A 16,142-nucleotide genomic window follows, 5' to 3' on the forward strand; every position below is an offset into this window, starting at 1 on the left:
ATAAAAATCCAATTCTTTTTATGTATTTATCGGTATCGAAATTGGTACCCGTTTTTTGGAGTTCGGTTAGTACTGGGCCGGGTGACTTCTTAATTACCTTCGTTACTACGAACTGTTTGATAAAATTAAACCATTTCGAATGCAGTTTCCCAATTGCTAATAAATTCTTACATCATTCGCAGTCAAGAATATTATTTTTAAGTTGAATGGAACGCATACACTATACAGGTTCAGTTGGATTTGAAACTGATAGTCAACAGATTGTTGAATCGTAAGTTTGTAGAATTTTGTTTTCTTTTGCTATTTTTAGACACATTTTCTTAATGTTTAATACATAATTATTGAACGCCTGGTAGATTAAAGAAAATACAATCTTCTTTCTGAAAATTTTCATCCCCCCCCCCAAAAAAAACCCTTCTATTAGGACAAAATTTAGCTATAGACTATGTACGAGGTTGGGGAATTGAAGATTGAAACAGAAGTGACCCCAAAAATATGATTTAAAAAAAAAGTTGTATGTTATTGTCTATAGGGGGCTATCATTTTTAAATGATAATACCTAATTTATTTTTTTATTGAAAGCAGGGATGCCAAAAAGCTAATTATTTTTTCATTTAAAGCGGATACGAAAGAAAATGAAATTAAATTCCCTGGGAAAGCATAGAAACATTTTGATAGACTCAGGGCCCCATTTGGACTTTTTCATTGTCTTGTGTATTTTTGGATTTCTCATAGGCTACTGGCTTAATTTGGCTTTTGTGTGTGCTCCCTTTTATTTAGATTCCTTGGATCTTATTGAATGCCACGGCGAATCTATTATCTATTATTTCAGTTACTATGCAAGGGTTCTGAAACGCCACAGCCATTTTGTTTCTACCAGATTTCTACTTCTCTTGATGAATAGCGAAGAAGACCAGCGTCCAGCCAGCGACTTACGTAGTTTTTAACTCACGAATAGGCCCAAATCTGTTGTAAATTCAAGCTGGGATTTGAGCAAGATTGATGTACACATTAATGTTTGCAGTCAACATTGATCGCGCCAGCGGCGCACCGTCGACATCTCACCGGCGGTGGCGCGCCACCGCTGCTATTTTTGTCCCACCGCCGCCAATCTTCCCTTATCGGCGCGGCGCCGGGGTCTATCCAAGAATATATCCGTCCATATTACCTTCAATACTATTGCTTTATCAAGTTTATAAAAGATATAATGTGTAAAGGTATACAATCTCGACATCTGGACATTTTCATTTTTAAGGAGCAAAGACGATAAATTTGGAATATTACGGAATTATCAAAGGAATTATTTGCGACCTTTTTTTCTAGAGTGAATGGCGTGACTATGTATCATACTGCAAATTTCATTCCTTTGCGCGTGTCCGGTGCCTCCAAGAATATATTTGCCAAAATAAAAAAGAAAAGAAAAATACATGGTTTCAGTCATAATAGGGAATAAAAAATGATGCATATGGGATGTCAAAGAATTGTCAATAGATTATTTCTGGCTCTTTTTACTGCAAGGAATGGGACAATAATTTTACACAGGAAACGCATTGTCACGTCAATGATATGTTGTCAAGTCAATGTCATATGCCTGTGTTTGTACATGCCAAGCCCCATGGAGTAAATGAATTGGTGGAAAATTCAGTTTATTGTGTGTTCAGTGTGTTCTTGACTCAGTCTGGTGAATTCACCCCTAACAATAATGCCCGCCTCCAAGGACATGTTAGTCAACATTTTCTTGGACATGATCACTTTATCTGATCTCTGCTCTTCGTTGGCTAATGATGTAATGTTATTATACGAAGTTACTACCATTGGCAACATTGAACAATGATGTAATATTATTGTACGAAATTACTGCCATTGGCAACATTTAACAATGATAAATATATAAATTTAGAAAATAATAAATTGAATAAGAACTTACATTTTTCGTTTAAAACTACGAATCACCTTGGCAAACCAAATCAAACTACAAGACAATCATCACGCAGCAAATGTCGAGTGATGACACAACACCATGAGAAACCGATTGTAAAAGAAGTAATTTCCGTATATTTGATCTAGATGGAACGAAAGTAATGTCAACCATCCTAATAGGAGCAATGTTCAACCCCCTAGCCCCCATTCGTAGGTAACACCCAGAGTAGTAAGACCAGGGATGTATACAGGGGGAGGGGGCTTGGAACCTACTCTCCCAAATCCTGAATTCTCCTTCTGGGCACTTCTTATTCAAATTTTCAAGAAAAATTTGTAATTCTACCATCCCCCCTCCCCCCCCAAAAAAAATTCCTGCGTACGAACCTGGTGAGACTATAGGAATATCCAAGGTTAAGTATTAAGTAATGGTGGGGATTCTTGGTGGGGAGAGTGACACGGAGCTTCCTCCTGAAATTCGTCCAAGGAACTCAACAAAACAGAAACTTGAGCTACCAAGTCCTAATGTCTTCTTAAATCATTCTTGATATTGAACGTTTTCAAAAACTCCGCGCAAAATTCATATATGAAATTCAATTCTTTCAGTTTATGTGAATTTTATCTCGAATGACAGAGAGTAAAATATATACTCAATAGAAAAAACGCTAAAATTGTTTTGACCTTGATAGCAACCCAACGGGCATTTTTGCAAGTGGGTATATGCGGTTATATACTTGTTTTTCAACACGGTACTTCAATACGATTTGTCGTTGTCATGATGATCAGTGACGAGAACCAGTTAAAAATAAAGTTAGCGGTACGTTATGAATTGCGGGGAACATCCTTTATGAACGAATGACAGACCTGACTTAATGTTTTTTGGGGTTGTTTGCTTGATAAAACGGAGGTCTGATCTCCATTTTCCCAGCTCTTTTCCCTGATTTCCTAAAAAATCAGCTCTTTTCCCAGCAAATTTTAACTAGCTAAATATACCAAAATACAAAGCAACACATAAAACAAGAATGAAAGGAGTTTCTCGTCAGAAGCGACACAAGAATCGCCTTTCAGAAACAAACATCACCAGTAGGCTACATTTACTTTCAAATATTAAAACCGAAACTAAAAATATCAAAAACTAATTTTTCGTTGAGTATATGTCTGTATTTTGCCTTTTATCAGTGGCGTCATTTCAGGGGGGGGGGGGTGCAGTTGCAGTCCCCCAATTATTTGTAAAAAGATGTTATATAGCTATACCCCTTGACTCTCCAGATTGATACCCCTCTTGCCCCCCCCCAATAAAAATGTTGCTTTTTATTACTATCATATAAGATAATAGTTATTCAGGCGAAATATACACATCTTCAAGGACATAGCGCATACATAAATACAACATGCTATACCCCCCCCCCCCCGCCACTTGCAAGGCTATACAGCCTAGAATACAGAAAAAAAAGGAAAAATACAGGCAGCCAACCCACCGACTATCCACCAAAAACCAAGTTGGAGCAGAATGCCATATTATGCATTAATAAGAATAAGTCATAAGTGATGCACCTAGTCAAACTGCATCCAAGTCCGGTAAAATTGGGTAAATTAATATTATCCTATACATGAAAGATACTGTCGCCCACCTCCACTCATTAAGCTAAAACTTCCTTTATTCATATGCTTGAAGTATGCTTGAAATAAAAAATTTCTACTTTTTTATGGCAATGTCTTGAGCACGAAACATTTACTCGTTCTTGCAATGAACAATACAATTGTCATTTAAAATGTTTTGAAAAACAATTAGTAAACAAATAAACAGGGGGTTTAATCCCCCTCCCCTCCTTGAAATGTCTGTCCGACTCGTAAAAACGTGACAAAAATGCATATGACATATTTTTTTTGTAAGTCTTTTTTTGTACCCCCCCCCCCGCAAAATCCTGGATACAGGCCTGATTACATTGTGTATGCTTTCAGGAAATCACAAGCCAAACTATAGCGTAAAGAGCGTAAAGTTGAGCAATGTGAGACGTTTTCTTTATAATTGCCTTTTTCCCAATATGTTTTGGACAGAAAACCTTGAATAAAATTCTGAGATTAATCTATACGCTTTAAATAACTATTTTTCACAACCAGACTGTTGACTTGATAATTAGTTTTCCATTTTCCCTAACATTTGATTTGACTTCATATTCATTTTTCGGTATATCGCACCAATAATAGTTAATTTCATTATAGGTTCACACGACCAAAATGTAGGGAAGAGGGGGGGGGGGCAGGATGTGCTAAAATTTTACAGAACATAATTCATGGTCACCAATTTCAATTTGTAGCCCCCGCTCCTTACTGGCCTATTCTCGTTGCAAATGGTTCTCTAGAGTCCTAGTGAGACTTTTTGTGGAAACTTCCCCAAATGATTACGGGGGCGTTTAAATTCCGTACCAGCCCTCCTTCAAAGTCGAAACATGTGTCTAACCTACGCATAAGGGAGGGAGGGGTAAAGAAGATTTGAATAAAGAAACTTAGAAACTACTAGCCAAAATTTGCATTTTTTTCTAATTCTGAGCCCCCCCCCCCCACGATAAATGCTCTGACACTTCCTTTCCTCCCTAGAGTTGGACCTGTGTACAACTATGTAACACAATGTTATCATTTTACCTAAGGTATCTGAAACTAACCTGAATCCCTCGCTTTATGCTAGTCATGTGAAGTAAATTTGATACTTTCAAAAAGCTGCACAGGTCCTCAATAGTCAAATTGTGAAGCATTCTTGCGTCAACGCGCGATTCCATAAATAAATCTTTGTACTGTGGCAAACCAACATCATCTAGCCACCGAACAACCCAGTTGTGGTCCAAAGTGGCAAAGGCTTCCTCCAAAGAAGGACTAATAGCTGGGGTACCAAAGGGACGAAGTGTTTCATTGATGGGCCGTCCCTTAGCTTCAAGCGCTAGAAGGAGTTTCTTTTTGTGCAGTGGGTTCTAGAAAAGATTAAAAATCAGTTAAGCAGGGGGAATAGGTTAGTAGTAACAGGAACAGTTAAGCAACCAGAATAGATTAATTCAAACAAATTTTTAAAAATAGATTAATTCAAACAAATTTTGCTATTGTTTAAGGTTACATAAACGACTTAAATTAAACAGTTTTAATTATTTTTCTTACTTAATTCAAATACATGGTTTTCCCATAATTAGTAGAGAGCAAATTTATAGATTTTCTAAGATGTTGAGCGTAAAAAAAAAAAAAAAAAAAAAAAAAAAAAAAAAAAAAAAAACAACAGAAACTATAATGAACAGCGAGCAGTCTTAAAATGGCCAAAAAACAACTCATCTAACTATGATTTTACCACTCCCTAATCTCTCCCCTCCAAAATGCCGGATAATGATTTGTACTATAAAGAAAACTAAGAAGAATAAAGTTCGAGTTTGTCAAGAGCAAAGTTTGGCACCTAAAACGATAATCTGCACAGCCCGTGTCGAGCTCCGTGTTGGATGTGGGTGGTCTGAAAACAAGGCTCAATTTAAAAGCAAAGTTCCGAGAAGATAGCACGCTGACTAGTAAACATGAAAAACAGAAGAAAAAAACCCTTTTAGATCGTTTTTGTCATCCCTATAAGGATGGTGCCCAAGGCGTCCCCCCTCACTCCCTTCTTACACCACTACTCTCCACGATAGAGATGGAACTGAATTTTGTGCATTCCCCATTACAAACCAATAAGAGGCACAAAGCACAAATACAACTCATCCGTCTCAATATAAACTTGCTGTACGATTACTACTTACAAGTCATTCTCCGTAATAGAGGAAAAATTCCCAAACTATGAAACTTTGTTCCAGGCTTAGAAAACTAAGGTCCTATAAAATCAATGACAGATTCGTAGATAGCAGTACTTTCGCCACCACTCGACAAATACTCGTTTTTTGCATCCGCAATTTTTTTATTTTTCATTATAAGGATATATTTTGGCAATGGCGCCAGGGAATCATCATGCATCTCACGGAGTGTCAAATCTAACCTTAACTCCTCGCTAGTGCCTGCGTGCTTTACCAGAGTTTTCCATTCAAAGCAGAAACATGGCTCGAAAAAAACAAAAGAGTGGCGGAACAACATCAGGTATTTTTGATGAAACAATGAAATTATCCTCAGTACAGGGTCGTTTCCAGGATTTTTTTCCGGAGGAGGGGAATTTTTTTTTAAACGAATCAAAAATTTGCTTATATTCATTTTCATTATGTTTTTACGAGTCGGAAAAACACTTTTTTTTTATACGGCCCTCTTTGTTACGGCCTTGCCCAGTAGTAAAAATTTAGGATTGTAATTCCTGAGCTTAAATAGAAATAATTGCACTTTTGACAGAAATATCAGAGCAACAACTACGAAGGGGGGGGGGGGGCTCGAACTCTCCCCATTAAGGTACGGCCTAGAATAGAAGTAACCTTCTAGGATTTTGTTGAAGGTTTAGTAGGGTACTGTTCTATTAGCTACAAGACATGCAAGATAGATGATCAAAGAAACTAGTCAAACGGGTTCTTTCGATGGAGAGTTGGATTGCAAACAGTGGTTTCTAACTGCGTTTACAATGTTTAAACTTTTGTTTTTCATTGGTTTAGGGGGGAAAAAGTAACGTTTTGGGGTTTAGGTTAGGTTACGTATTTAATATATTCTATGCTTTACCCCCCCCCCCTAATGTGCAAACATATAGTCCAAATTTGTTTCTAAAATATTATATATTCATCCTATTTTTTTTATTAGCATTTACCAAACTTCACTTCTTGCGTGTCTTGTAGCTAATAGAACAGTACCTTTAGTAGTGAGTTTAGAAGCTTATAAGTTTAGGAGTGAAATCAGTAAGCATTAGAATTTGTTATATAGTAGTTTTCCAGTTTTTCGATAAAGAGAGAAAACCTTTAACCTTTATAAAAAAAAATCCTCATGAAAGGAAGCTTCGTTACTAGCAAAAATTAAAATAAATAAAATAGATATCAAACTTCGCAACGTAGCAATAGATGGCATTGATTGTCATCCCCTAGCTTCAGCAGTAATCAGTTTTCAAGACTTTGAAATGGAGTTTAACATAAAATATTACTATTGTAAGGTTTTTCTTCATCGAAGCGCACTTGAATATTAGCTTTTTCTCTTAGCAAATTGACAGAAGGTAGTAACTATTGATTCCTTTTTTTCTTTTAATCATTTCTTATAAATTTTCCTGACTTTTTTTTGTTATTTTCTAAATTCCAATTTTATTAAATCTATTTGTCCATTAGGTTTACTGTCAAAATTTCTCATTACAGTTTAAACATTCATTTCCATATTTTAAAGTTTTTGTTATTCATTTAGTCAACATTTTCACAGCCATTAATTTAATTCACCAATGAGCTCATTATCCTATTAAGATAAAGATGACAACAAAGAATACTATAATAGCTGATCATTTGAAGCTTAAAGGAATTGACATAGGCTATACACATGATAGGACAAACCACCGACCTTAAGTGCTAGTTCTTTTTCAAGCTCCGAGGGGGAGGCGTCGATCATTTGCTGACCCTTTTTAACCCAACGTCGCGCCTCCATTGCAGCTGCTAATAAACCCAGATTATTCAGCCAATTTATGATAGTCTCTGTATCCCAATTAGAGAAGGCAGTTGAAGGTCTGAAAAGAAAATAATATAAATTATTTATATAAAATATTTATAATAAATTATAAATTAATTATTTATATTATAATAATATAAATTAATTATTTATTAATTATTTATTATAAATAAGCGACGAACACCTATTTTCAGTCATTAACCACAAAACAATAAGACTTATGTGATGACGAATCGTAATGCGTGATTCTGATTGGCTGAAAAAGTTAATCACTGATAAGAGTCAGTGTATAAACAAAGTCTGGGCACTGAATAAACTAGTATTTTACTAATAGTGATGGGAACCATATCGATATTTATGGGCTTGGAAGCAACAGCCAATCAGAACGGGATTCCCCAAAAGTTGTGTCTGGTGCCATCTCTCCTCAAAAAAGTCACTGCCTTTCCATTATACACTAAACGAGAACAATAGAGGCTGAACTTCTGTGAAGCGATGTAGCAATTTTAATTTTGGGTTGTATTGTCATTCTTTAATCGAGGAGCGATAATTTTTCTAATTGTCATTTGTTATTTTTAATTGGTTTTTCTTTTTTAAGAGACGAAAGTAATTGAAAGGCAACCAGACCCCCATTCCCGTCATTTCTCAAAAAAACATCGAATCGAAACCTTGAGATAGTCATTTTATTCAGGATAGTTGAAAGGTCCAATAATTATGCCTTTGCGGATGACAACCCCCAGAGCCCTCAGGGCAGGGTTTTAAGTTATGCCCTGATGGCATATAAGGTTTTTTAAGGAAGGAGTTCTTGTATAAACTTCGGAGGGGCACATTTGATTAGAAATAAGAAATCCTAGTGCCCTTAATGGAAGTTAAAGTGATCGAAGGGCAGCTAGTCCCCCTCACGTCCTTTTTTCCCCAAATACACCCGATAGAAATTTTGAGATGGTTGTTTTAATTAAAAAAATCCTCAGGAGATGGGGAATAGAAGCTAGAGTCACTCTGTAGTAATTATTATAAGCAATCACAGCAATTACAATCACCAAAATTACCTGTAAATCAAGATATAATTATCTCGGAGAATTACATGTCTTGGTTTACGGGTAATTTTGGGAATAATATTGGTGATTATAAAATGTTTGAAAAACAATGTTTGAAAATGGTTTGAAAAAGATGAACTATTGAAAAGTTTTTTCTCAATAACTTAGTGAAAATCAGGAGGGGAATTCAACGAAAGCAAGCAACACACGCAGAAAATTGGTTATTCATAACAAGCAAAGAACCAATGAAAATCAGTAAACATTTAAACTCTACAAGTACGGTGCATGCCACCCCTCCCCCCATGCCACCTCCTATAAAATATTACATATTTGGAATTAAAAAAAAAATGTTTCTGCTCAAATTTAACTTGAGACGAGCAGAAATTAAGTCCCATAATAATTGAAACTGAAAACGACTAGAAATTACTATTAAAAAATAAATGAGACTAGACCCCGGCGCCGCGCTGATGAGGGAAGACCGGCGGCGGCAGGGCCAAAAACAGCGCGCCGCGCCACACCGCCGGTAATAGGTCGGCGGCGCGCCGCCGGCGCGATCAATGTTGACCGCAAACATTAATGTTTTCATCAGTCAAAAATTCACAAAACGCTGGCTGGAAACTGGTCTTCTTCGTTATTCATCAAGAGAAGTAGAAATCTGGTAGAAACGAAATGGCTATGGCGTTTCAGAACCCTTGCATAACACGAGTAGTTGAAGTATCTATTAGCTATGTATTCTTAACATAAATAATTATCAAAATTAGTAGTCATTTTCATCGAGCATTACTGCATATAAAACTTCAAATACCGTATCGCAAAATGTGTCAGTTATCTGGGTAAAAACTTTGAAAATAAGTTTGAACTTAGAAGTTTAATTTTTTCATAATGCCTTTTGCCTGTACCTATTTTGTCCCATTCAAAACAGTTCAATTTGGCGACTTTGATATTGATTGTTTTTTTTTTTTTTTTTTTTTTGGCTCTTTTGGATTCCTAAGAAGCCATCTTGTATTAGTAAACTGGTTTTTAATAACAATTAAAAAAAAATGTACTTTAAAGTTTTTCTTGGCTTCTTTATAGAATATATGTCATATAGGCTAAGGCTGAACTGCTGCTTTTTTATTGCTTTTGGCTGCTCTTTTGGATATTGTTCATTTTTTCTTTTGGGATTCATTCCAAATTATAAACTGATAAATACCTAATATCAGTCAAATTATAAACTACATATAAAAGGAGTAAATTTATCAAATTGAAAAATACATGATGAACACTTCACATGAGAACACTTCAATTACAATGACAAAAAAAAACACTTAATAGATACTATCTATTACCCTATACCCTATGAAGAAAAATGAAGTGCCAGCTATTTTCTTAGGTAAAAAATGAAAAGCTCATCCGTTTTAAGTGTAATTAAATGAAATAATATGCAGACTGAAGTAGCTCCAGGAAGATGTTGAAATTTTTATCCTAGTTCGTCACTTTTAATCCAAGCAAAATGTTAGGACACTTAGTATCAGTTATTGAGTTTAAGCTTTGATTTACAAATGCTCACAAGAATTACCAAATTTAAGAAATTCGCAAAAATAAGTCACCTGTGGTCAAAATACTCAAAAACTCCTCTTTGATCCCCACCCAGGCTCAAAGCTTTTGCTACGGTCATTTCCATGGAAATCTCCAAAGAATTTCTTTTTAAAATAGCTTTCAAGCGTAGTTAGGGGTATTTAGCCTTCTTTGCTTTTCTTCAAAGCTTTGAAAAAAGTGTTATAATATTCCAAATGTTAAATTTGTGCATATTTTTGGTAATCATTTGTGGGGTGATCGAATATTCTAAACCCCTGTAGAAAGGTAAGAACATTGCAACATCTAGTACCCTGAGATCATAAGACTGTCAAAGACTCCTCCTTGAACCTCCCAAATTGAAAGCTTTTATTATGACCTGGCCTTTTAATATAACTTGGGCACTAGACCAAGGGCGCCATTGTTACTCGAGCGCATCGTTAGTTGGGGATGTCGATATCGCTATCGTCACACCAATTCGTTTTAGTGTGAATCTACCGGGTAATTATGAATGAATGTTTTCAAAGTAAACCCATTTCATGAATAAGAAAAAAAAAAAAAAAACGGGTTGGACGCATATGTCCCTTTCGACGATAAAACCATGCAAGTGCTGTATCAAGTATAACTCACGAAAATCTTGTTAATTTTTGTCAACTTTTAAACTTTTTGGCATCCCTGCTTTCAATAAAAAAAAATCATGGTACTATCACTTAAATTTAATAACTCCCTATGCCCCCCCCCCTTCTGGATACCATCTTGATAGGATACCGTCTCTGCTTTAAATAAAAAAAAAATAATTAATTTATTGGCAACCCTGCTTTAAAAAAATCGAGGTATTATCATTTAAATGTGATAGCTCAATACCCACCTCCCCCGTCTGGATACCACCTTGATAGGATGCCGTCTCTGCTTTAAATTAAAAAAATCAACTTTTTGGTATCCCTGCTTTCAATAAATAAAATTTCGAGCTATTATCATTTAAATGTAATGCCTCACTACCCCCCCCCTCTGGATACCAACTTGATAGGATACCGTCTCAGATTTCATTAGAAAAATAATTTACTTAATAATTAACTAGGTCACTATATGGTTCAAACAAACACGCAAAATAACGTTAAACAGCTTAATGTTCTTTGAAAAAAAAAATGAGGGTATGAGTAAAGGGGTACAAAGACAAAAACAAAAACGTCGAAATTATTCAGACATACCTCAAATTATTGGAAAACTGAGTGATAGATTCACCACGGCATTCCATAAGATCTATAGAATCTAATTAAAAGGGAGCACACACAAAAATCAAATAAGGCCAGTAGCCTATGAGAAATCGCAAAATAACCAAGACAATGAACAAGTCCTAATGAGGGGCCCTGGGTCTATCAAAATATTTCAATGGTTTCCCAGGGAATTTGATATCATTTTCTACTGTCTCCACTTTAAATGAAAAAAGATAATTATCTTTTTGGCATCCCTGATTTCAATAAAAAAAGAGGTATTATCATTTAAAAATGATAGCCCCCTATCCCCCCCCCCTATAGACAATAATTTACAATGTTTTTATGAATCATATTTTTGGGGTAACTTCCGGTTCAATCTTTAATTCCCCAACCTTGTACATAGCTTAGTCTATAGCGAAATTTTGTCTCAATCGAAGTTTTTTTTGGGGGGTAGGGGGGGAGGGTAAAAATGCTCCAGACAGAAGATTGTATTTTCTATCAGGCGTTCAATAATTGAGTATTAAACATTAAGAAAATTTTATCTAAAAACAGCGAAAAAAAAAAAATCTGCAAACTTACAATTCATCTGCAGAAACAATCTGTCGGCTGTCAATTTCAAAATCCAACAAAAGGCTGAAGCTGTAGAGTAGTGAATGCTTTCTATAATTCTATTCAACTTGAAAATAAAATTCTTGACCACGAATGATGTAAAAAATAGCGATTGGGAAACTGCCTTCTAAATGATTCGAACTTATTTCCATAAAAACGATACTTTTTTTTTGTCAACATATGAAGAACTGTGTATATTGCAATATTTGCAATTGCATATTGCATATGTCTGATTCTTATACAAAGTAACAAAGAAAAAAACGAAAATTAACGAATAAGAGAGTGGTAAAGAATTATGGTATACAAAGTAATATTTGGCAGGAAAAATCACAGGGAAAATCGCTAGGGGTGTCACCGTGATTGGGTGATTTTCAGGGAACGAAATTTTTTTTTCGGGGTGACGCATAGATTTTCGGGGAAATACCGGAAAATTCGGAGATAGTGCAAGCCCTGCTTGATTTCTAATCAGGAGAATCGAAATACTAAACCACACGAGAAGGAAAAGCTCCGACTTTGCAGTTGACACAATAAAGAATTGCCGCAAAAATAATTTAAAGTCGACCGAACGCCGCCGCCTCTGCTGGCCGCGGCGTGCCGGCGGCGTTAGATTTGTAATGCTTGATTTCAATGCTGAAATCAAGATTTTAATGCGGAATTAGATTTCAATGCTGATTTCAAATATATAAGTTTCATCAAGTTTTAGTCCTACCCATCAAAAGTTACGCGCCTAAGAAAATTCGGCTGATTTTCGAAAAAAGGGGTAAAGATCCCCTAAAAGTTATAGAACCTTAATGAAAATCACACCATCATATTCAGCGTATCAGAGAACCCTACTAAAGAGGTTTCAAGCTCCTATTTACAAATATGGAATTTTGCATATTTTGCCAGAAGAAAGATCACGGGTGCGTTTTTTTTTTTTTTTTTCCCAGGGGTGATCGTATCGACCCGGTGGTCCTAGAATATCGTGGGAGGGTTCATTGGAATGGAAATTGAAAGTTCTAGTGCCCTTTTTAACTGACCAAAGAAATGGAGGGCAACTAGGCCCCCTCCCACGCTCATTTGTTTCCCAAAGTCACCCAATCAAAATTTTGAGATAGCCATTTTGTTCAGCATGTTCGAAAATATTATAGGTATGTCTTTTAGGATGACTTAATACCCCGAAGTTCCGGGGGGAGGGCTGAAAGTTATGAACTTTACCCAATGTTAACATATAGTATTGGTTATTGAGAAGTATACAGACGTTTTCAGGGGAGATTTTTTCTGGTAGTGGGGGGGGGGGGGGGGTATGGGGTTATGTGGGAGGATCTTTCCATGATGGAAGTTTTTATGGGGGAAGGGACATTGCTATGAAGGGGATGCTGGACTTCCCAGCATTATTTAAAAAAAGATCAGAAATTAAATATAAAAAAACAAGTTTTTCAACTGCAACAGCAGCAACATCAGAACTTTAAACGAACAGAAAATATTACATATATGATTGGGTTCACCCCCTAGTCAATACCTTGCTCTTTAAGCCAAAGATTTTTTAGTACTTTGATAAGAGCTATTTATTCTAATTAACGGCCTTTGTGATTAAGCGGTCATTTTTAAAGAATTGGAACAAAATTCGACCTTTAGCTTAGAAAGCAAGGTATTGACTAGGGGGCGAACAACCTAATATACGTATTAAAAATATATGAATATAGAAGTTCGTTACGTAAGTTAATTCGTAAGTTACGTATATTTATTACTAACAAAAACGTTCGCAAATAAAATTAAACAAGTTTCGAGAAAGCCGTTAAACCAAATAAAAGTAAATTAATATGCAAATTTTGTTTTAATTATTCATGTACGGTGAGTTTGACTTTATCACAAATCTATTTTTTTAAACAATAAAAAACTTTAGCGTAAAGAGCGAGGCGTTGAGGAGGGGGACAGCCCCTTTCATATAAGGAACAATTTCTGTTCGTTTTAAGTTTTAACGTCATTCCTTACTTTCAGTTAAAAAAACTTTTTTTTTTTATTTTTACAGTAAATGTTGCGGAGAAAAAAAGAGAAAAGAAAACAAACTGAATTCATAACAAATAAATAGATATGAGAGACGAACTGAGAAATAAATAGAAAGAGACGAGACGAGACAGACGAGGAATAAATAGACATTATACTTAAATAATAACAAACAATAATAAACTGTAGTCACATTAGATTTTAACTCCAACTCCATTCTCAGTTATACACGACGTACTATAGAAGAAGATTTACGATTTTTCTGTAATATTTCCCATTGGGTGAAGTTTAATACTGCGGCTATACTTGAGAGTGAGGAGCTGAATATTTTTCATGTTTTTCGATTAGAAAATTTAGGATTAATATTTTAAGGGATTCACTTTTTCAGGGATGATTATCATTCTTGAAACATTGTTATACAAATATTACAGTTAATTTTAGCCTGTGCTCTTGTTTAGGTCCTTATGATTAGTGGTACACTTGCTTATATTTTCCATGCTTTACGTGAATTTTCCGTTTTTCAAAATTTTGTATTCAAAATGATTCCATAATTTTGTTCGAAATCGTTAGAAGAAGTTTAATACAGGGGAATATCCAGGGAACAAGGAGCTGAAGATTTGTCATTTAAAATATACAGGGAACAAAGGGGAATATCCAGGGACAAGGAGCTGAAGATATTTCCTTTTTCTTTTCTTATTTTCATATATAAGATTGACATACAAAGAATACAGCGGAATATCCAGGGACAACGAACTGAATATGTTTCCTTTTTTTATTATTTTCACATATTTGATCCATATACAGGGAATAGAGGGGAGTTTCTAGGACAAGGAGCTAAAGATTTCCTTTTTTTTTAGGATTTTCGTACATATGATTCTTTTTTTCTTTCTTGCCTAGTAAATTAGATAATTTCCTCTCGCAAGATAATTTTTCTTAACTTCGAAACTGCAGGAAGGCTAGCTTCCTTCAACACTCTAAAATTGTACTTTACGTGATGCCCCAAATTTTCTATTTAATTAGGGATCGTACAGCACAATCCCTAGTTCGATATGACCCCCCACCCCCCGGGATGACGAAAAAAAATATAAACACGCATCTGTTACAGTCTTTCTTGAAAAAAAAACAAAACACAAAATTTCACATTTTTGTTGATAACCTTTGAGATCTCTTTTCAGAGCTGCCAGACTGAGCTGATATTTCATTCTACCAAACTAAACGTAAAAATACCTTGTTCCCTAGATCAAGGGCTCATATCATCATAGTCAAACATTTTTCGATCAATCCAGACAAATACCAGGGATATTTACGATAGGGTAAATAATCAATTTCTGGACGAACTTCCCTGACATTTTAAAGAAAGCAGGAGAGGCAAGTGAATGAAACTTTCGCTAATACGCTATAATAAAAACCCTAAAAATATCTAAAACTTTAATTTTAGTTTCAAAATTTGGTCTCTAAAAGTCTCATTTTTCTTGTTTTGACTAAAAGTTAGCTCAAACACCTAGCTTAAAAATATTGGAAATAAAAAGTCGAATTTCACCAAAAAAGACCTCAAATTTTGTTCTTGGCTTTAGTAGACATATAACATTTTGGTACTGAGGTTATCCTCCTGTTTAATCCCTGTTAAAGCTGTTGGGAATATCATTTATAGATTTTAGAAATTTTGACAAAATATAGAAAGTAAAACAAACAAGTAAATCGGAAACACAGCCTCAAATAATACTTGTCAGTGCTAAATAGGCAACCAGCAAGATACTGGCTGATGAAATAGGAGCTCGGCGGTAAATGGTCCATTACGTTCCCTTATTTCAAAGATTTGGATATAATTTTACGTAAACTACTGTATACCAAATGAAACTTCAAAATTCAAATGCATGGCCATAATCGTCCGGATTTTTTCTAGTCGCATTCTTCCAAATAAAAATCTGAAGTAGAAAGCCAAAAACATCTCTATCAAACATCTTATGAAAACATTTTTTACGAAAACCAGTTTTCAAGACTATTCACAAAACTGTTTTACCATTGTAATGTATGTCATATATTTTATTTGTCAAATATTTTGTCAAAGTAATTATTTATTTGACCCCCCCGTATCTGAGTTTGACCCCCCCCCCTCAACATTTGTCTGACTCGCAAAAACGTAACAAAAATGAATTTAAACAAATTTCTGATGCGTTTTTTGTATCTCCCTCCCCGAAAAAAAACCGAAATTTTTCTACGGAGGGGGGGGGGGATTTCTGGCATGATTTGT

The 16,142-nt window shown here is 35.2% G+C and overlaps 1 protein-coding gene across 1 annotated transcript in view; it reads right to left on the reverse strand.

Moving 5' to 3' along the window:
* Liprin-beta (liprin-beta 1) overlaps positions 1 to 16,142 on the reverse strand; it is a 622,086-nt gene that overhangs the window by 41,254 nt on the left and 564,690 nt on the right. Inside the window, exons 5-6 of the mRNA XM_089105990.1 lie at positions 7,390 to 7,552; positions 4,581 to 4,883 (exon numbers count right to left, since the gene is read on the reverse strand). Of these exons, the coding sequence (XP_088962116.1) occupies positions 4,581 to 4,883; positions 7,390 to 7,552 (466 nt within the window). The remainder of the gene's footprint in view (positions 1 to 4,580; positions 4,884 to 7,389; positions 7,553 to 16,142) is intronic.

The sequence above is a fragment of the Artemia sp. Qi Xiang Cuo genome, chromosome 2 (genome assembly GCF_049724085.1).
Source record: "Artemia sp. Qi Xiang Cuo chromosome 2, ASM4972408v1, whole genome shotgun sequence".
In the NCBI taxonomy this organism is placed as follows: Eukaryota; Metazoa; Arthropoda; class Branchiopoda; order Anostraca; family Artemiidae; genus Artemia; species Artemia sp. Qi Xiang Cuo.